At 38.8% G+C, this 21,769-nt stretch overlaps 2 protein-coding genes across 2 annotated transcripts; one reads left to right on the top strand and one right to left on the bottom strand.

Moving 5' to 3' along the window:
• Positions 1–765: 765 nt before the first annotated feature.
• LOC123967354 (cytochrome c) lies at positions 766–4,624 on the top strand. The gene is made up of 3 exons (XM_046043432.1): positions 766–1,064; positions 2,812–2,986; positions 3,319–4,624. The coding sequence occupies exons 2-3, from the start codon at positions 2,818–2,820 to the stop codon at positions 3,462–3,464; spliced, it is 315 nt and encodes a 104-aa protein (XP_045899388.1). The 5' UTR covers positions 766–1,064; positions 2,812–2,817; the 3' UTR covers positions 3,465–4,624.
• Positions 4,625–6,628: 2,004 nt separating this feature from the next.
• On the bottom strand, positions 6,629–21,442 carry LOC123967355 (gap junction alpha-5 protein-like). The gene is made up of 7 exons (XM_046043434.1): positions 21,091–21,442; positions 15,106–15,236; positions 14,314–14,478; positions 13,267–13,563; positions 12,389–12,454; positions 12,157–12,305; positions 6,629–10,358 (listed from the first exon to the last, which is right to left on the bottom strand). Exons 2-7 carry the CDS (start codon positions 15,172–15,174, stop codon positions 9,869–9,871), a joined length of 1,236 nt encoding a protein of 411 aa, XP_045899390.1. The 5' UTR covers positions 15,175–15,236; positions 21,091–21,442; the 3' UTR covers positions 6,629–9,868.
• Positions 21,443–21,769: the final 327 nt, after the last annotated feature.

Here is a 21,769-nt window from a genome sequence, read left to right on the forward strand (position 1 = left end):
CAAGACAATGCTAGACCTCGTGTGGCTGGAGTGTGTCAGCAGTTCCTGCAAGAGGAAGGCATTGATGCTATGGACCGGCCCGCCCGTTCCCCAGACCTGAATCCAATTGAGCACATCTGGGACATCATGTCTCGCTCCATCCACCAACGCCACGTTGCACCACAGACTGTCCAGGAGTTGGCGGATGCTTTAGTCCAGGTCTGGGAGGAGATCCCTCAGGAGACCATCCGCCACCTCATCAGGAGCCCAGGCGTTGTAGGGAGGTCATACAGGCACGTGGAGGCCACACACACAACTGAGCCTCATTTTGACTTGTTTTAAGGACATTACATCAAAGTTGGATCGGCCTGTAGTGTGGTTTTCCACTTTGATTTTGAGTGTGACTCCAAATCCAGACCTCCATGGGCTGATAAATTTGATTTTCATTGATAATTTTTGTGTGATTTTGTTGTCAGCACATTCAACTATGTAAAGAAAGGAGTATTTAATGAGATTATTTCATTCATTCAGATCTAGGATGTGTTATTTTAGTGGTCCCTTTATTTTTTTTGAGCAGTGTAGATACTTAATTTTGTCCATATTAACAGTAAATAAATGCATGTATCTCCATATAAGGCTCCTCTAGCAGGTGCCTTTTTCTCTACCATTGAATGGGGAATGCGACAAAATACGGGCGTGAGTACCAAAACGCACTTTTCGCTTCCTTTCTTGCACCCTCGTCTCATCTTTTAAGGTAGTAGCGAAAAAATCTGCAACATTATATTTAATTTTCTTAATCATTATTGTTGAATGTATGTGTATTTTGAGCTTTGTGTGCCAAAAAAAGCGAATTCCATATAACATGTAGCCTAATTATATAAAGTCGGCTAAGGAAACGCGTGTTTGTGGAAATGAGACTCGGCCGGATTGAAGGCAGCGCGTCACGGTTCACAGGAAAGGCCGGATGATGACGTCGAATGCCGGTGCCTGTAAAAGTGAAGTGACCTTCTTTACGACCGCCAGAAACCGCACGTCTGCTGAGAGACGCAGTTTTATACCTGTTCCGGAGGGATTTTAACCAAAAGGTAAGAATTTATACTTCACATAGAGCACTTACAGCGATAATAAACTGTATTTTACGGCTTTGTTACTCAAAAGGATGCCCTAACGGTTAGCAAGTTAGCTGACGTTAGCTCCCTTGTTAGTCTTTAGCTCTGTCTTTGTGTGAACTAAAAAGGGTTAATCATCTTACACCTTATATTTGTAGTGTGGTATTTTTATGTTTGCTTGAATTATTGATTTAAATATTTACATTATTAGCTACGGTAGCTAATAACTGCAGTGGAGTGCGATACTCAGACGCCGACATTGAAGCATCCTTGGAGGGGTTGACACATCCCCGGCTAACTCTACTAGCATGCTAACCAGGCTTAGCTTTAATTATGACATAATCTCAGTGAGATTCCTCTTGTCAAATACAAATTGTGGTCGTAAATACGACGTTATATCTAAGGTTATCTGTCTGTGCAAAGAGGCTGCCTTTAGTTTGTAACGTTAGACAGGATGTCCTTGATGCTTCATTCCGCCATGTTTAAGGCTGTGATACCGACGCAAACTACCATCGCCCTTTAAGGTTACTTCAGAAATTACAATGTTCAAGGTCTTGTTTAGATTATGGTCCATTAGATAACGTTATAGAAAGAAACAATTGCAGTTAGCTGGGTGTTAGTTACACGTTATATAAGTTAACTCGAGATCAACTTGCTACGGCAGTAACCTTAAAGTTAACTTTCAGTCGTGTGTTGGGTAACGTTGTCAAATACGACAAATTGTTTTGAAGCTAACTTAACATTAGTTTATCTATTTGAGATAATACCAGTTTTTGTTGTAAATGGCTTTTTGATCCAAGCAACATGTGTCACATTTGGCTAGTTAACAGTCTTGGTGTTGCTGCTGCGGGTTTGCAAACACTTGGGTCAAGTTACGACAGACAAACCGGTGAGATGTTGAGCCAAAAATGTGCCTATTTAGATGTTTCCAGGTGACAATAAGTCCTAACTTTAATCCACTTCACTATTTTATACATTAGTGGAAGCGTCCCTTGTTTCTGAACATACGTCAAGCTAATTTATCAAAAGTTAATTACCTGATTATTCATACATAGTAAAGGCTTATTCAGTAATTTGAGCACAGAACAAGTAAGGAAACACCTTTTTGGCAAAGCACTGGTCAGTCCTCTGCTCATATCATTAACACACCCTTTAGTTAAGCACATTAATGTTGGCCCGGTTTAAACTCATTGACAAGCGCAACATGTTGAAGCTAAACCTTCATTACGTGACACTATATCAAATCAAACCTTATTTACTTCACAAGCCTGGAAGTCTTTCTTAAGTAATCCAGCTGAGGCTGAAGAATCAGATGCCAGAGGGGAGCGAAAGGAAGCTAAGCTAACGTGTCCTTAAGGGTGTGTTGGTGCATTTTCCTGTGCATGTTGGATTTCCCTGGAATGACCTCGGCAGGGTGCCAGTGCACAGATTAACGTCATGACGGGTTTGAATGAAGTGTAAAGAAAGCTGCTGTACACGTGCAAGATAAAGTTATCACCTTAAATGACCTTTACAAGATGGCGCCGGTCAGACCAGTGAATGAGCTTCCTGCCACAACTATGATCTAATAATAGAAGATGTATTTATGGAATTAAATTCACAAACATTATCACTTAGGAGTATGAACAGGGTTAGGATTTAGATGGTTAGAATATCATAAATTGTAAAAATAACATTTGTAACTTTTCTTTCTGTCCACTTTTCCCTCACTTTGATTCTCCAGCTGACTATGGGAGACATTGACAAAGGGAAGAAGACTTTTGTCCAGAAGTGTGCTCAGTGCCACACAGTAGAGCAGGGGGGGAAGCACAAGGTGGGGCCCAACCTCTGGGGTCTGTTCGGACGCAAGACTGGGCAGGCAGAGGGCTTCTCGTACACAGACGCCAACAAGAGTAAAGGTCAGTTGATGTGTGGTTAAATGAGGCTTTGAATAACCTTCTACCTTTTTTGGATATCAATCAAGGGAAGACGGGGAGCATCATTGTCTGACACTGACATCAAGACATTTAAAATTTTATAATGGTGTATATAAACGGATTATTGATATCAAATTATATTAAATTTCTTATTGTGGTAATGTGTTTGTTCTAATCACCCTGCCATATATTAGATAATGTTAAATATTTAATTTAAATAGACTTTTCGTGTGTTAGCAGAGTGCTTTCCATATTTAAAGAATTTCCATAATAAGAAATTTAAAATCTGAAACCCATGTACCGTCTTTTCTCAGGTATTGTGTGGAGTGAGGAAACCTTGATGGAGTACCTGGAGAACCCCAAGAAGTACATTCCTGGAACTAAAATGATCTTCGCTGGTATCAAGAAGAAGGGAGAGCGCCAGGACCTCATTGCATACCTTAAATCGGCAACATCATGAGCCTGTCATAGAAATCGGAATATTTAATGTCATTTTATTGTAATTTTTTGGGTTTGCACATGTTGAATATAGTTTTATTTTTAGTCATTTGTACATATGGTTAAATTATGTTGAGAGTTGGAAACGTGGCACTACTTGTGAGCCAGTGAGTTCACACCGAGTGTCACTTCGTCTTTAAGGTCAGGATGTGAGCAAATTGTTCAAGTGGCTAAACATAAAACTAGTCAAGTTTTGTTTATTTTGTCAATCTGTACTTTGACTCATATGAAAAGAGAACTAATGACATTATTTCTAGCTGTGATAGGTTACCTGACCTGTCTCATTCTGTTTTCCATGACGACACTTGTCCATTTCATTCTGCCAGCAGAGCCATCCACCATCAACATCATTTTAAAAACTATTACTAAAAAAAAGTAATCTAATATCAGAGTGATACAGGTTGGAAATCTTTAGATTTTTGGTGGTTAACTGGTGCTGCTCTCAGTTTTCATGCCAACTGGAGTTTCTAACCTTACAAGGGGTGACGCAGTGTGACTTTTCTGCACTCCCTCTTGTCTATCCTTATATATTGATGGTCAGAAACTACCACTTGCCATGAATGCCCTTTAGATACGACACACTGAACATGTCTTTAAAACATTTGGACTAAACCTATTGTTGCATTTTACGACTCCTAAAGCAGCCCCTCTGAGCTCCTGTTTCTACCCCCTGCTGACATGTTATCGGGCTTGGTACGAGTTTTAAAAATAAGGGTGACACACTGCTATCTGCCTCCTTACAGTTAGGAATTGTGGGGTATGAATGAATATTACTGCCTTTTAAAACCACCACCCTGCTGAGATCCCTACAGTGTGAAATCAGCGGGCATACAATCACTATGCCAAACAATGTTGTCAAGCTACTGTACTGTACAGACAAACCATCAGGGGTACCAGCTGGAGGGAAGGAAGATTTTGTTATTTACCTGGTTTCACAGGCCTGAAAGACCCACCGTTTTAACTTATTTTACTGTAACCTGACAGAGTGTAAAGCATTTTGATGGGGCTGCTTGCTCTCGGTGTACACACACATAAACAATATTATAATGTGGTAGCCATGTTGTGTAGTTGTGGACAGGATGGAAGAAGGCTCAATTAAAAGAAAACTTATAGAAATTAAAACGTGACTGCTCATCTCTTCATTTCAAGGTGTTTATTTCTTAGTAACAGTGCTGAACGGTAAAAGTCGACATCTGATATTACGAGTACTCTTGATTTTAGCTTTGGTCAAGAGCAGAGCAATTCTACAAATGTGTCTGCAGCTGTTGAGGGGTAAAGGTGCTTGTATTTACATATTTAAGAGCACGAGAAAAGACCACTTGTCCTTCAGTGTCTTCTCTATTGATCAAACCAGAGTATGCAATTTGGATTACCAGTTTAGTCGGGTGAATCTGATCCTACTGTTAAAAGAGCACATGCTTGTTTGATTTGCACAGATTTGATTGGACTACAACCCTTGAAAGTTAAAATGTCTGCCCCTTTGTCCTGTGTAAATGCAAATCATCACTTTTGGCTGCTTTATAAGAGCCACGCCTGGTCGTATACTGCCTATGTTATATAATCCCCCACCGCTCATTAACCGAGGGCAGCTCGATCAAAGCTCAGTCTGCAGCAGAGATGTCTGGATCCGTCTTCAAACAACCTGCCAGGTTACAGAGAGCTACAGTAAATTAAGGTATGTGTGCTGTCAGGCTGTAAACTCATAAACATAAGATAAACAGCTGTTGAGAATGATTGTGTATCTAATTATAGTTATTTTATATACCTGCAGTTACTCTGCAATGTTTTTTATATGTAGAAACCTGTAATTGCACTTCATCTATAATATAGCTCTGGTGATCTCATTGGTTTTAAAAATCCTTTTCCTTTAGTAGTTTACTTTATCATCACCTACAACTCGGTTGTAAAGCAGCGCCCCCATAACTCACCGAGCTAAGCTGGTGAGTAAAATGTTATTAACACTGATAGTAATTATAAAAAATATAAGAAACATCCAGATTGCAAAAGAAATTGTAAAATTACTTTGATAAAACACATTTAAGTACTCAGAAGTACCTTAAATGCAGTAAGGTCAATGCGTATCGCATGAAAACCTTGTAACAAGGGATAAACACTTTGACCTTCTCACTGTAGAGAAACACGGCAACCCACAAGGACAAATTTAATGTTTTAACACTAACACTTTAGTGAGGAAAGGCCATAAACTTTATAAAAGACAAACTATATAAACTTATAACTGGCACAGGAAATTAGACAAACTTCAGCACACATGAACCGTCACCCAGCAGAAAAACCCGTGCACCTAAATCCAGTTTTCATCCAGTCTTCAAGTGCTCCTCACATCAGAGAACAAGTTCAGCATGATAGGTTATTACAGCCATTATGTCAGTGGGTTTATTTGTGGATACATTTTTCATATCTGTATTGTCCACGCTTTGTTTAATCAGTTACTAATTATATATTATGGTGTTTGGTCATTAGTGGTCATTTTAGTCCTGCAGTTATGTATTTGGACATAGGAGGACGCCGTTGTCCACAGAATTGTTTTGTGGTGGCGTGTTTTCCAGTGACTGCAGCACAGACGACTTTAACATTCTTTATTTAGATATTAAAATTAGAGGTGTTTGAGTTTTGTCCTTTCCAGTTGTCTTGAGAATATTTATGTTTTCCTTTTCCATTATAACTTTAAATTTAAGCCCTTTTTCCCCCGAGCAGGCTCTTCTATGTAGTTCGTTTTCCATTTTCATTTTTATTACATATGGTTTCCATTTCTGTTACCAATTTAAAATTTCAGCTCAGTCATATTGCATGTCACGTTTTTTCAGTTTTGACCTTTTAATTCAAATGTCCATCTAACAATTTTAATTTATTTATTTTAAGTTTTACCTCTTAATTTCCTTTTTTTTTCCTTTTTAACATTTAAATATGATTCTCCTTAATAGTAGGGTAAAATAATTATTCCTTTACCTTTTTCTCTTGCATTGGAATAATACCTTTATGTAAAACTATTGTGTAACTATTCATATAATGTAACTGACTTTTTCTCACTTTACCTTAGTTTTGTTATTCCAGCAGGTGATTTCATCAGCTGCCTACTATGCAATTTAATAAAGATGGACAGAGTCATTTAGGAACTAATATAATGATGCTTTATTTTCATGCACTCTAAAGTCGGAAAAGCTGGAGAGTTTTCGCCCATGCAGCAGCGTTGTGTAAAACATTGCTACCACAGATGGGAAAGAAAACAGAAAGCCCTTCAGTGTTGCAGTTCCCAAACATTCCTGATGTATTCAGATGACCTTTCTGGGAATTCTCCCATCAGCTCCTGATCCAAGCTGGACATTTGCCATGAGAACCAGACATGCTTTTTTTATTCCTGTGTCTCCCTGTCTTAAAGTGTCCATCACTGAAGTTTCTCTTTTGTCCAGCTCTTGTGTAACAAAGAAAGGAAGTCACTTGGTCAGAAGTGGACATACGAAGAGACTTCATGTGGTGAAATGCGATCTCTTGTGGGCATAACGATAGTCCACAGCAGCAGTGGCCGGCCATTTCTGAACTACACATATCACAGGTATTTATTTGTAAAATGAATGTTCACAAATGATAAATGCGTATTCTCAAACTTCACAGATCACTTAGTTACCTCCAATTAGTGTTAATTATTATAGCAGTAGGGGAGACCAGGGATGGTTGTAACACAGGTCAGTTGTAACGCGTCCAATTTCTCCTATCAGGAACAAGTTACTAATCACCTGATTCACTCTGCACATGCGAAGTTTAGATATTTTTCCACATATGAAAAAGTAGCACACTGTGGCAAGCATAGCCTAGCTAACCGGTTCAGCCCTCTGCTAACCTAAACTGGGATAAAATGATTTAATCGTGCGGCTCTTCTAGACTTTCAGACTGAATGGATCAAAATCTGGAAGTGAAACAAGTCATTTCCACTTTTTTTCAACAGCCGCTTCTTACACATTATAAGTCTGTGGGAAAAAAGTATTGTTGCTCCAGTGACACATGCAGAAGCTGTTATTACACATTTTGGCCACTGTGTCAATCCATCTCGCAAAACCGCAAAACGCAGGTACTTCCTGTGGGACAGCAGGATGGAGACGTGGAAGAATACATTGATCAGGTCTATGGAGGTTATCCCGTCATTGGGCTTGATGGGCATCCGAAAAGACCTCTGCGCACCGTAGCCTTTTGGGACACACAGGTCCAGTATGGCTCTTATTACCCCCTGACTTCTTGGGCAATACTGTGAGAAGAATAATGTCTGCGTTGTGGAATAATAATTATAAAACTACAATATACGAAATGACAATTTTAAATTATTGTTGATAGTATATCTATCTACACACATATATGTAGTAATTACCTAATGATTTTTGGAAAAGTATAATTTGTTGTACTCTTGCGTAGTAACCACTAAAAAACAAAACACACAACCTTACATTTCAGATCATAGAGATTGTAGTCCATTGTGCTTCAGTCCAGATGTTGTACCCACAATGAGAAACTGCAGCAGAAACTCACCAGTAGTCATCTTGACGACAACACTACAACAACAATATAGGACAAGTATGAGAAATTAAAACATAGCTTTTAAAAAGTGAAGAAATGGTTAAAACACGCCGGTGTGAAGATGGAATCGGTGTTTGTGCTTCATATTCATATTCACTGATGAATAGGTTGAACAAACATATGCATCCGATGGGAATGAAACAGATACTGCTGCAGTTAAAACTTAAACAAGCCCAAAACAGGTTACACTCTTAGATACACAGTAAAAATGATGACAGACAAAATGTTTCTTTGAGGCTCATAACAATAGAAATTTCACATATATCGCAAGTTAAGTTCCTGTTAATTCACTACTTCAGCGTCTGACGACAATTTCAGCCAGAAAATGAGTGAGTTAAGGGCTCAGTCCACGGGATAAAACTTTGGCTGCTTAAGGGGGGTCAGTTCCCAAACACCCCCAGTGTTTTGACTTTCACAGTTGTTTGGCTCAGTCGTCACTTGCATAGGTAGATTTGAGTGCTGTAAATGAAATAAAATCTTCCTCTGCAGCAATGGCCAGTCTTTGAGAGTGATGAACTTTCACCAAAAGTCAGAAGAGGTGGGACCAAATAATTGTTTTACAAGTAAGTCTCAAGTCTTAGCACTCAAGTGTCAGGTCAAGTCTCAAGTCGAGACTGGCAAGTCCAAAGTCTCAAGTCCTAAATTTTGAGTTTCGAGTCCTACACAGGTCATAATGTGCTGTCGGCTGTATTAACTACGACATATCGTTTTTTGTGCAGCTTCAAATGTCAAACAAAGTTGGAAGTTATTGTATTTCCATCGCTAATTTTTGTTTTGCAAGTTGCTGCCATCTTTTTCTTGACTACAGCATAGTCTTTATATCCCAAAATTACAACTTTTGGGATTCTGCACTCGCAACTTTTCTCTGCTCACACAGTTTGATTGCTTGCTGTTGGATTCAAACTGTAATCTGTTAAACTGATGCGTTGCACACAGTTTTTTTTATATCATAATTTATATTTGGGCTCAAGGAGGCTATCAAGACAGTTCAAGTCAAAACGCTCAAGTCCAAGTGAAGTCACAAGTCACTGGTGGTAAGTCCAGCTGCTGTGTGTAAGTCTTTTTTGATTTTTTAAAGTCAACATATGTGACTTGAATCTGACTAGAGTGCAAATCATGTGACTCGTGTCCACTCCTCTGAAATTTAGAGATAAATGTAAATATTACAGCTGACGATTGTATAAAAGTTTCAGCAAAAATGTGTCACTGAACTGCATAAATGACAGTTTAGAAATTGTAATATTTTCAAAAAGTAACAAACCATAGTAGGTTTACCATCAGCTTGAGGGAAATATACATAGCACCTAAACGTTGAGTGCATTGTGATTGTGATCTCTTTCTCATCTCAGGTTTGTAGACATTCAGCTTGCGGCTACAAATGAATGGGAGATTTCAGTTGCTCCTTCAAGCTTCAAAAGTGTTGGGTAAAGTCACAGTGTGAGCCGCTTTTAAGGATTGTCTGCATTTAGATGACTCTCATGACGACTCTACATGTACTGTCCTGTTTTTTGATTAAAAAAAAAAAACCACACATACAGATTTGAACTTTAATCTGAACACCCCAAAGTCCGATTGTGGTCAGAGTTTAGCGCAATCTTTGAGTACTCCATTGTTGTCGTGTTACGAGCAGAATAATGTCCGAAGGAATTATCTCCTAATCAAGTCAGAGTGGAGTTTCACTCTTTTTAATGGCAGAAAAACAGAGTTAGCATTCATGCTAAATGGGCAGCATGTAATGTAGCAGGTGTATGAGGAGCTGCTTCATCAGTTTCGTCTTTCTTTCTAAACAGAGAGGTCATCTGCTCTAGTGCGGCTGCTGGTTCTGCTGGTTTTGCTGAATCTTCGTTTGTCTGTCTGACAGAGCCCTCCATTCGGGCAAAGCAACAGCCCGTCTGGGCCGCCATTTAGGATCTTAGGGCAGCTGATCTCCCTGCTCCCAGGGCTGTAGCAGTTAGTATCGGTCGTCAGGTATCCGCCATCTTGGATCTGATTGTTACTAGCGCCCTGCCACCCTGGAGGGTAGCAACTCATCTGGAGGACGTTTACCCCCTCCACAGCGACGGCCATTTTGTGCTTCTCTGTGGCCATGTTCTCAGAGTTTTGTTGGTTAGCCAGACGGTGGTTAGGGAAAGGGAGGGGCATGAAGTGTGAGGAGCCAATCACACAATGGCTGAAGTCTGGAGGGGGGGTTGACGGCGGTGGAGGAGACAGAGAGAGCTGTCGCGCCAGCGAAGCATTGGCAGGAGTGACGGCCTTCTCTGTGAAGAACTGCCTGCAAGAGAGTTTTAGCCAGTTAACAGATATGATACAATCTCACCATAAAGAACTAGATTAGTAAACAAGATGTTTTAACTGTAGCATGAGTTCCAGTAAGAAGTTGTTAAACTATGGTATGTGCTCTTGTAGAACCAATAAGTAAGTCAGGTTTAATATGCTATTTGATGTTCTGGAAGTTGGCTGTTTGTTCCCAGAAGAAGTGGGCACCCAGTTTCCGGCCCCAGGGTTTTTGTTCACACAGTTCGGCTTTTACGTGTAATTACAGGAAGTAAAAGCTGAATCACAGGGGGCTGAAAATAGTTACAGAACTCTCGGTCTTGCCACAAAATACACACAAATCTTTATTTTTCAATCCATTTGAATACCTTTCACTGTTGACTAATAACCCAAACACCCCACAACACAACACCCCATTGCCTTAAACAGGCCTGAGGAAATAAGTGACAAAGGAACACGTCAGAATTACCTCTTTCTGAAAATGACCCCACTCTAGGACTTTTTTTAGTAGCATTGCATCTTATAAACTATTAAAGGGATAATAATAATAATAATATAATAATAATCTTTATTTGTAGAGCACTTTTCAAAAACAAGTTACAAAGTGCTTTAACAAGTGTAAAGACAATAATACAAAAACAATACAAGATAAAAGCATGAAAAAATTGAAAAGACTAAAATACACATTTAAGATAAATATAAAATAAGTAAAATAGGATAAAATAAGGTCAAATAAGATCGGGAAAGGCTCTCCTATAAAAGTATGTTTTAAGAAGGGACTTAAAAGAGTTCACTGACTCAGCTGACCTGATTTCCTCGGGCAGGCTTCTCCCTTCCTGGTAAATGCCCATTTATTTTAAAGTCAGTGCCCCTAGCTTGAAACACAGGCTTTCTGTTATACGTTTTAAGTCCCCAAGCTTGATCCAAGTTACTGTAACCCTGATAATATCATCACATTTATAATCTCAGACTTTACAGAAGTTCCCCAGAGCCACAGAAAACATTAAACAGCTGTTTTTGGTTGAATGGAACTCCTTGTGATGCGAAAATTGACTTTGATGCTTAAAATCGGTGGAGTTCCCCTTCCCCTAAAAACTGTATATCCATGCATTACTGACTCTATACGTTTTAATTCAATCCTTTTTTGGGGCAGGCTATTCTTTTTTTATTTATTTATTTTTAAGCTTTTTTTAAGCTTTCAGACTTTAATATTTAGTCACCTTTATGATCATCGCTTGTTCTGGTACTGCTGCTTTGCAACCCCAGGATGTTTAGATGTAAAACTAGCATCAGCAACAAATATTAGGCCTTACATGTCAAAGCTTCCTTTAACTACCAGGCAGCAAACATGACAATGATACTTTAACTCTGACCAATTAATAAATGGGACGCTCACCATAATGGGTTATTTATCTCAGATATGTAAGGTCAAAGTGCAAATTTAGTCAACAAAATCAAGATAACAAGATCTCTTGAAAGCCATTTAATTGGCAGAGAGGTAAAAAAATGCCTTTCCCAACAGCACCACTGGTTGGTTTTTGGTTCAAGCGTTCTTCATGGGGTCTTTATATTGTGTTGAAGTACAATAGTGTCTATAGTGTTTAGTGTTATAGTGTTTTTTTGTTTTTTACTAACTAACTTGTTCCTGGATTTCTCCAGAGAGCAGACGACTTAACACACATACATCCATGGCTTTGTGGTGTTTTAGATGTTACAGAGAGCCTATGGTAATTTCCTGCAGTAATGTTGTCTTTTTTTAAACTCAAATCAATGCGTTTATGAATAAGAACACGCACCTGCAGCAGCGTCTCCATGCCAGGTGATGCAGTTCGAGCACACTGAGGACCAGAGAGACAGCCGACACAACCAACATGAACACTATGAAGATGTTTTTCTCTGTCGGTCTGGAGACATAACAGTTCACTGGATGTGGACACGGCCAGGCCTGAGAGGGACGGAGAGTATATAATTGAATATCTTGTTTTAGATGTAGCAGGAATTCAAAATGATCTGGGTTTCGGGTTTTACCTTGCAGACATACAGAGGATTGAGGAAGACTCCATATAGGAAGTACTGGAGACACAGAAACACCACCTGTATGGGCGTCCAATCACAGCTGCATTGTTTTACTCTAAGTTTTATACTGGGCTGCAAAAAGTACTCAGATCTTTTAGTGTGTAGTAGTATAAAGTAGCAGAAAACGTAATTACTCAAATAAAAGTACCTCAAAACTGTACTAAAGTACAGAACGCGAGTACATGTACTTGGTTATTTGCCACCACTGGTTTTACACTATATTGATTTATAGTGTTTTATTTACCCCCCTTCTCCTTTTTGCTTTAATCTCTCATTCAAGTACGTTTTGGTTTAAAATACCATTATAATGATATCTTCAAAGGTTATCATTCATCCGGGTCTTAGTAATCCAAGGAAGGCTAAAATCAGGGAGACAACTGGACTTGGTTGAGGATACTCAAAGACGTTTCGCCCCTCGTCTAAGAAAGCGGCGAACTGCTTCGAGTCTCTATAACCAAGTCCAGCTGCCCTTGATGTTAACCTTCCTTGGATTATCATAATATATCATGCAGTATGTTAGATTGTCATGGCTAATGTACAACACAATGGAGCACAGATAAGAGATAATCTGCTTTACTTTATTACTAATAACAAAATAATTTAAAAAAAAAGGGAAACCATAACTTGTTAATTAATTGTCCTTCTGCCTCAACATCAAGATTATCAATGCTGGTTTGCTGAAAACAGCTGCCTACTGCTGCTAGAAATGGGTGCTGTACTGAACCAAACAGTAAATGTGCCTCAAAACTCAAACTTTTTTATTTACATTACTCTTAAAAGCCCCACAGAGCTGATAGTAGTAGGGCAGCAGCGGTAATTGTATCATGTACCTCCATGATGCTTCGTATCAGAATACTCAGTATGTAGGTCTTCAGCAGCGCTCCCTTTAGACGGATTCGACCTGCTGATGGACCTTCGCTTTTCTCCTTTCCTTCAACATCCTCTCCTTCCCTCCCCTGTTTTTCTCCTCCTCCTCCTCCTCCTCCTCCGTCACCTCCTCCTGGGTCCTCCTCCCTCCCTCCCCCCTCCTCCTCTCTGCTCCTCCTCTTCTCCTCTCTGCGAACAGTGTGCATGGCGTGGCCCATGTAGATCAGACTTGGAGTGGACACAAACACAATCTGGAGCACCTGGGAGGAGACGAGCAAGATTTGTAATTAAAACCAGTTGAATTAAAGTAAGTGATCTCCAAAATTAAATAACGAAGCTAACAAGTTTGCATGATGCAGGCAATTTACCACATTTCTAAAAGACTATGCATCACTGCTAACCACGTAAAAACACACCATAAATATGAAGATTAATTGCATTCTTACTGCTCCCAGATTCAACTATGATAATGTGTGATATGTCTTGCAAATTTCCCCATGCCCCATGCCCCAATTTCAACTTGCAGGACTCTGAATATCCATTCAAACTGATCTTTCATGTTTCAATTAGAGGGAGATTTGTCTTTCAGTGCATCCAGTTTAGTATGTTGGTCACTGCAAAGGTAATGCTGGTACAAGCAGGCGTGCTCTAACATCTGAGACTTCTCACATCTTCTCCATGACCCATGTTGCTATATAATATAATTAGGTTATGTAAAAGACTTCACAAATCTAGATGGTAGAGTTTCCTTAAATGCAACATCAGTCCTTACTTGCATCTGCAGAAGCGCATAAAGAAAAGGGTGTAATATTAGCTGTGATATAAAAAAAACAAGGACCCAGCAGCTGCAAGTTAATTTTCTGTACTGAAATAAAAGGAGAGCTTAAAACTTGTGGCATACTTTAAACATTGGTAAGCAACACCATAAAGTAAATGCGACTTGTAGCCTTTTCCCACCGTCATCATTTTATCTCTGTATTCATCACATGACGTTAGGTTGTGTTTATTACCCAGTATCGTATATGTGCGATAGGGAAAGCTTGATCGTAACAAACGTTCTCGCAACCCGGCTGTTCAGTGTCACAGTCAAAATCTTCCTGTTCGTCTCCCCATGATGACTCGGCAGCAGTACCGAGCACCAGGATACGGAAGATAAACAGGATGGTCAGCCACACCTGTGGAGAGAAAAACAGCAAATAAGATATTTATAACATATATAAAAATAAATATCAAGCCATCAGAAACAATAATATGGATACTGTATAGAACTAATGAGGTAATGAGGATTTTTTGAAAATGCCATAAAAAGGTTTTGTCTACCTGACTGAATGACTAAATTACATGTTGCTCACGCATTTTGTTTCAGTACTCAAGGATAATAAAGTAAATTAAATAAAAAATAATGTGTGAGGAGAAATTATAATAGAAGAATTACTTTAAGACAATATGAACAGGTATTGGGGTATTTTTGAGGCAGTTACATAAAACATTTTGTTGTTATTTTAGATTATTTTAAAGCTTAATGATTTTTTCTAGGGATGTACAATGTAAACAAACATACCCATGCTAACATAAACTTCTGCTTATTATTAAATTAGACAATGGGTCAGGATGCTCAAAATAAAAACATGATGATTTTAGAAATATACTACTGTATTATTTTGAGTATGTTTTATTTTGAGTATGTTTATGTCTGTTTATCTTTTTTCCCAGCATGTCCAGAGGAAGTCACTCTGGTGCCGCGCTGGCTGGTATACAGTATGTGCAGTGTGTACATGTACGCGTCTGTTTGTGTGTCATACCTTGCCGACAGAGGTAGAGTGCTCTTGTACCTCCTCCAAGAAGTTTCCCAGCAGGCTCCAGTCTGCCATGACCGATCACAGGCTCAGCGCAGATTTATTCTCAGCAGTCACTTTGCAGGTAAGAGACTCACCTGAGGAACAGACAGCACACACAGGTGTCATGTCTGCAGCAGGGTCAGGTGGCTCATTTGTTGACAGAGACAAATATGTACGAGACTTCAGCCAAAGAAAATGTTACGGCGCTCTCCACCCTTACATACTGCTGCACCAATGTATATCTGAAATTGTTTATTTTGTTCAATAAATGTTGGGACTTATTTTGTGTAAAACTATTCTACATAGATTATGCATCTATTTTTGCCTATCCACGATCTACTTTTGCTTCGATTAGTTATTTCCCACATTTTCCAGAATGCCAAAACTCAGATAGTGTGAAAGCGTGTTCCTTAGATAAAGCAAACAGCCACCTTTAAACATACAGAACCTGTTAGCTTGTTGCATTGAACGTTATATCTGTTTTGATAGAATATCAATGTCACTAAAACTCACACACAGACCTCTGGATTTATTTTTTAAATTTACATTAAAATGTTTTGTTATTCTTAAAGGGCTGCACAATAAGAAGATATACGAGATGTGAGATATTGTGACTGCAGTATGTTATATAGACTTAAGCATACAGTTAGAAGCATAAGTAGAAATCTAAGAGCTTTCGTAGAAAACTCTTTTAACTTCTAAGATCAATTGTTAGCAGGAAACGCCCAGATCAGTGTGGACTGATAAGGAGACAGTAATGTTCTTTAAATGAATATATAAATACCATATTTCCATCACGTTTCACACATTGTTTTTGTTTGTTTGAGGTTTGACTGGAGTTCTTTTAATTACATTATATCGCTGTGACCTCTTCTTCTGCAAACTTTAAATGGCACCGATTGGAGAATAAGCAACACCCGTTTATCTTCATGAGCCAACAAATATTCACATAACAATAGCGGATGGAATAAGTATGATGGCGTATTGGACCGTTGTAGGTAAAAAAAATAAAATAAAATACAATCATAAATACAATCATAAATTTACCGCTACTATTAAAAACATGGATATTCGGTGAGATTAAAGTAGTAAATTAACAACTTGGAAAATGCTAGTTTTTATGTGCGCTTGTGTTATTAAAGTACTCTATTACAGTTTTTCTCCATTGCTTAAACACAATAACCATGGCCCTTTAACTAAAATTTCAAAAGCATAACTCCATTTTTCAAAAAGCACACCCATTTCCCTAAACTCTACAAACACATCCCTTAATTTCTTACTGCCTACACCATGTCGTCATTGAGAAAACACTAACATTCAATATTGTTCACTCAGTCAGCACAGGTAGAGCTCAGCTAGCACACATGGTGGAAACACAAAGAGTGATAAATGATAACACATCAATCAGAACCTTCAATAGATAAATAAAAGGACCAGAGTCAGTTCATCCAGTTTTGGAACAATGGATCCAGAGAAATCTAAAGGAAGAGGTAGAGGACAAACAAAGTATGGAGAGTAGTAAGAGGTGAAGGAAGAGGAGCAGTAGGAGTTGGAGGAGGAAGATGAGGAGGTGGAGGAAGAGTAGGAGGACGCAGAGCAAGAGTAGAGCGGAGGAGGAGGAGGTGAAGAAAGAGGTGGAGGAGGTAGAGGGTGGAGGGTGGAGGAGTAGGTGTAGAATGAGGTGGAGAACAAGAATCTCTGGCCTGTCCTAGAACAAAGACAGGATACTGAGGCAGAAAATTTGTTACTTAGCCAACAAGTATCATGAGATACCATCTCAAAGACCAAAACCATAAAAAACTGGCTAAGATCTGTGGCTTTGTTGGCCCTCCCCCTCTTATGCCTGCACTGACTCTTGTCTTGCATTAATAATGAAGTAATAAAGTGCCACTTTTTTCTCACAAATGTAAGACTTTAATTTCAGAATGTGTTTTTTCTTCACATTATTGCCCCATATCCCGCCTGCACAAAACCACGATGGCCCTAATATGCAGTCATAAAACACACATTAATTCACTTTTTCTTTTGCCAATGATCTGAAAATTCATAAAATATTTGCACTAAATTTGGATGGAAACACCACTGAAGAACACAGTTTGTTCTGGTTGTTGCTGCAACCTGACTGCTTGGTGTCTGATGGTGGTTAGCAAGTGTGTGTATGTGTGTGTTCTTATATTATCTTGACCCCGTGACCCTCTCTCCACCCTGGCCTCGACCCCATTAATAAAAATGTCTGCGCCCATGTCTTAGTTTAGCTTCATACTCGGTTCCCACACTTCCCTCCGTCTGTCTCTGGGGAAGGAAAACTAGACGTCGACTGTAAACACACACATAGTCTGTCCTTCTCTCTGTCACTGTGGATATGTGGGTATGTTTATGTATGCTGTGTGTACTACTACTGTTTTCCTCCTCTGTAAAACACAAATAAGACCAGAAGTCTGAAGCTCGGCTAGCAGTCCCTAAAGAGGCTTTGGTGTTCATTAGAACCAGAAGTGAAGTTAAAAAAGTTTTTGTCCAGGGAGTAAGTGCATGACACGTTCCAGTGATGTTGTGTTTTGTAATAATGACGCAGTAAGAGGTAATTTCCTCATAACTTTGATGTAGAGTTATAAAAAAGAGACTAAAAAAGGTACATGTATTGCATTGTTACTTATTATTACAGAAAATCTCCTCCTCCCCCGCAATTCTCCCTGTAAGACAGCTGAAAGTCAATGCAAAGGTTTTTTAAGAAGTCTTCGCCCTGACACCAAAAGCACGTGTTGTTCCCATTTATGTTTTAGATAGTTGTAAGTTAATTAAAAATTATTTTTTCTAGTTCATATTTATTTAAGTCCCTTGAGATAAATTATCTATTGGCCAGAATAGCAGCGTGGGGTAGATTATTAAGAGGAGAAAGAAAGGCACACAAGAGAACTGCATCTCTAGATATTTTTAGTGTCATCGGATGAATTGATTAAATACCCAAATATTGTTGCCACTTTTGTTCTTTGGGTTATCTACTGAACAACTCACAACTAAACTGCAGTACTCAAGCACTATCTGTTCCAGTGTATACTTTTTAAAAGGCATATAAAGATGCTCTGCTTTGAATACTAATGTGTGTCTGAGCTTTTTTTTTCCACAAAAAAGTTCAATAATCTTGTTACAAATTCTCAAAATGACATCCACTCGTTCTCCCTCGTGGACAAATATCCAGAATCTATGAATATGCCAACACGTCCTCATACCAAATGACAAAATAGCTTAATTGTCAAGTGTCCTTAAACGACATCTATGTCCGTTGGAAAGTTGGTTTGGGTTAAAATAAATACATCACGTGACATAAGTAAAGTTAGTCACGTGACGTGAGTCATCTACAAAATGTTATTAAAACATGTCATCTTTGACTTTCTTCTATACAGGACTCGAACATCGTTCTCCTGAGGGAAAGTCCTTAGCTAACTTGACACATCCGTCCACCCCACCACCCTCTTTGTTGCTCTTTATACTACATCACCTGACTTCTTCTGCCACTGGAGGTTGCGGCCTACCAGAAATTGCAAATAGGGGTCATAATAAGCTATATAATAATTGATTATTGATATAACACCTCTTTGGTGTTGTATATATGATGCTTTGGCAATCTTGTTGTTACACATTCATGCCAATAAAGCTAATTTGAAGTGAATTGAATTGAATTAATAAACAACTTACATGGCCGTTTTTGAGGTGACGATGGGCTGAATATGGAAATATTGCCTGTTTGAAAAGTTTAGCTGCTGCACACCAGATGTCTCCTAACTTCACTGAAAAGTTCATTTTCATATCTGCACAGCAGGTTTTAAGTTTCCACAAGACACTTGTGCAAGTTGCATACTGGATCCTGATTGGCTTGCAGAATTGTAATGTGACAAAGTCCTGCTCGTACAGCCATGTCTTAAATTGAAATTTTAGTTGAGCACAGAGAAACGTTCCTCCTTCAGCAGATGCGTATCTGCACATGCATCATTCTGCACAGTGAAGCTCAAACATCCAGTGGATCAACAAGAAGCCAAACACATGTTTATGGTGGGGCCGCACATGTGACTGATCACTGATCTATGTCATTAATAGATAACTTCAACTTGTATTTTTAACTGTAGGATTCAATTATTAAAGTCTGTTTCAGAAGACTCATGGTTCAAACGGTCCTAATTTCAAATAAAAAGCTATGAATAAGACTAAAGCGAATTTTGCCTGTGGGGAAAAAAAGACATTAAACCATTGATAGTCCCTTATTTATTAAATGTCCCTTAAATGCCCCTCCCTTCCTGTTTTTGTAAAACCCAATAGCTTTGAACAAACTGTGTGTGTGTGTATATTTGTGTGTATTTATGTCTTTCACAAGTGCTCCCAGCATCATTAATAACAATATTACTTCCTTGTATAGACTTTCGCCTGACCTTTGCAAACGTGTGTGTCCGTGTTTGTGTGTATGTGTGCCTATTATCCAGCACTCAGCATTGTTCTGCATCCTGTCTTGATAACGGGCGAACACACACCCAAAGATCCTCTGCTGGTTTACAATAATAAATGATAAACCGCTGACATCGTCTCAGACCTGAGGATGTTTTTAGTCTGATAATAAACAGTATTTATAACTTACACTATATATATTTTACAAGGTATTAATAGGTGAACACAAAAAGCCTTTTTTTCACTAATTCCTGAAACATTTACAAATAACATTTGTTTGGTTTATATTTGTTTGTTTTTCCCCTCATGCTAAGAAGTTTGGAAGGAAATAATCTTAACACAAGTTTGAGGAACTTTAGACATTATTTGCCAGAATACGGCCTTATTAAATCATCTGTCTGCCTGTTTGTCACTGACACATCAGATATCGGATGTCAGATATCGGAGGTGCACTTTGTTTATCAGCTACTCTGCCTGTTAAACCTGCGATGGTTTTCTTATTTCTGCATTTAAATGTTAACACCTAACTTATAGGCCTAACACGGCTGTTTTGAGCACTTTCTCAAAATGCTTTTTGAGAAATGTCACAAATGTTGGTTTGAGTGGAGAGTTAGTTGTTTCCAGTGGTGAAGGAAGTATTCAGATCCTTTACTTAAGTAAAAGTACTCTGTAATACCACATTGTGAAAATACTCCATTATAACAGTCCTGCAATTAAAACCTTACTTAAATAAAAGTACTCAGTAAAATATTCCCTGTCAGTGTTTCTCTGTTATATCTGATGTTTCTAGATTCATTTTCCTGCTGCATTAATGTCTAAGTTGCATTTTACTGCAGCAGATGTTTGTTGTTGAGCTCGTTTAAACACTTCTATATGCTGTTGGGTAATTTAATCTACAGCAAAGCATCATATTCTATAAGATCAAATATGTTTGTAATGTTGCTGTCTTGTGAGAAACACATATCTCTAAAAAATGAACTTTTCATGAGCTCAGAGAAACAGCCCTGTTTCCAGCTTTGTGACGATGCATTTTTCCGCTGATCCAGGAGGGGTTCAAATTGTTTATTTAGCTTAAGAAGGAGGATGACTTCATCATAAACAAACTTTATCCTTTAGTTTATCAGAACGATTCTAATTCAAAATCACCAACTTTGGGGATACATGGTTTTCACAAGACAAGAGGGCTTTCGTTACTTTTTGTAATCTGGAAAGTAACAAAAGCCGGCAGACGAATGTGGTGAAGTAAAATGTACAATATCTGTCTCTGAGATGGTGTCGAGTAGAAGTATAAAGTAGCATAAAATAGAAAAATACTCAAGTACAAGTACCTCAAATTTGTACAGTAGTTGAGTAAATGTATTTAGTTCTACTATGACAGGGATATGATTAATAAGGAAACTCAAAAACGGTGAAAGTTGAATCAAATTTAAATACTTGAAATTTGTGTTTAGTTGCCAAACTATTCAATGTGTTGTGTTTAAGAATCTACCTGGTGGACGAATATATACACTTTACCTGATTTAGGAGTAAGAGGCAGGGAATCACAGTAGTCCTGAGAAAATCTTGACAAAGTTGGTAAAGCGGCTGCTCTCCTCTCCCTCAGGAGTTTTTACTGAGCTGCCTTTGAGCAAGGCATTTCTTCCCCTTCCAGTGAACCTCAGCGGCCAGCAGCCGAAGATGAGAGGTGGTTGCACCGGTTCAAGTGTCTTCCAGTTGTTTTATGTGTATTAATGTCTTCCCCTAGTCGCAACTTTTGTGTGTTGCTGTCCAACTTAAGTTGAATGAAGAAGAACGGCTTCAAAAACACCGAAACAAACAGATGAACAAGTGTACAAAGAAATACAGTTGATTTGAAAGTGAGACAGGTGGTCCAGCAGCAGACAGATGACAGCAGTGTGTGTCCAGAGGTCTGAACTGAAATATGTGTGAGACTGTAGTTTGTACCAGCCTCTCTCTCCCTCTCTCCCTCCCTCCCTCCCTCTCTCTCTTTCTCCATCGCCTACATCTGCAGCAGAGGAAATGGGCCTGGTGCCTTGCTGCCTGCTATTCAACTCTTATGTATGTACGTGTGTGTGTGTTTGTGGTGTCTGGCATCTAAAGGAAGTCAGATATTGTATGAGGACACAATGGCTGCAGGTCCCAGTCCTGCATTCCTTCTCTCTCTGTCTCACTTCGTCTCTGTGTTCGGTCGCTT

Source organism: Micropterus dolomieu, unplaced genomic scaffold (genome assembly GCF_021292245.1).
Source record: "Micropterus dolomieu isolate WLL.071019.BEF.003 ecotype Adirondacks unplaced genomic scaffold, ASM2129224v1 scaffold_312, whole genome shotgun sequence".
Lineage (NCBI taxonomy): Eukaryota > Metazoa > Chordata > Actinopteri > Centrarchiformes > Centrarchidae > Micropterus > Micropterus dolomieu.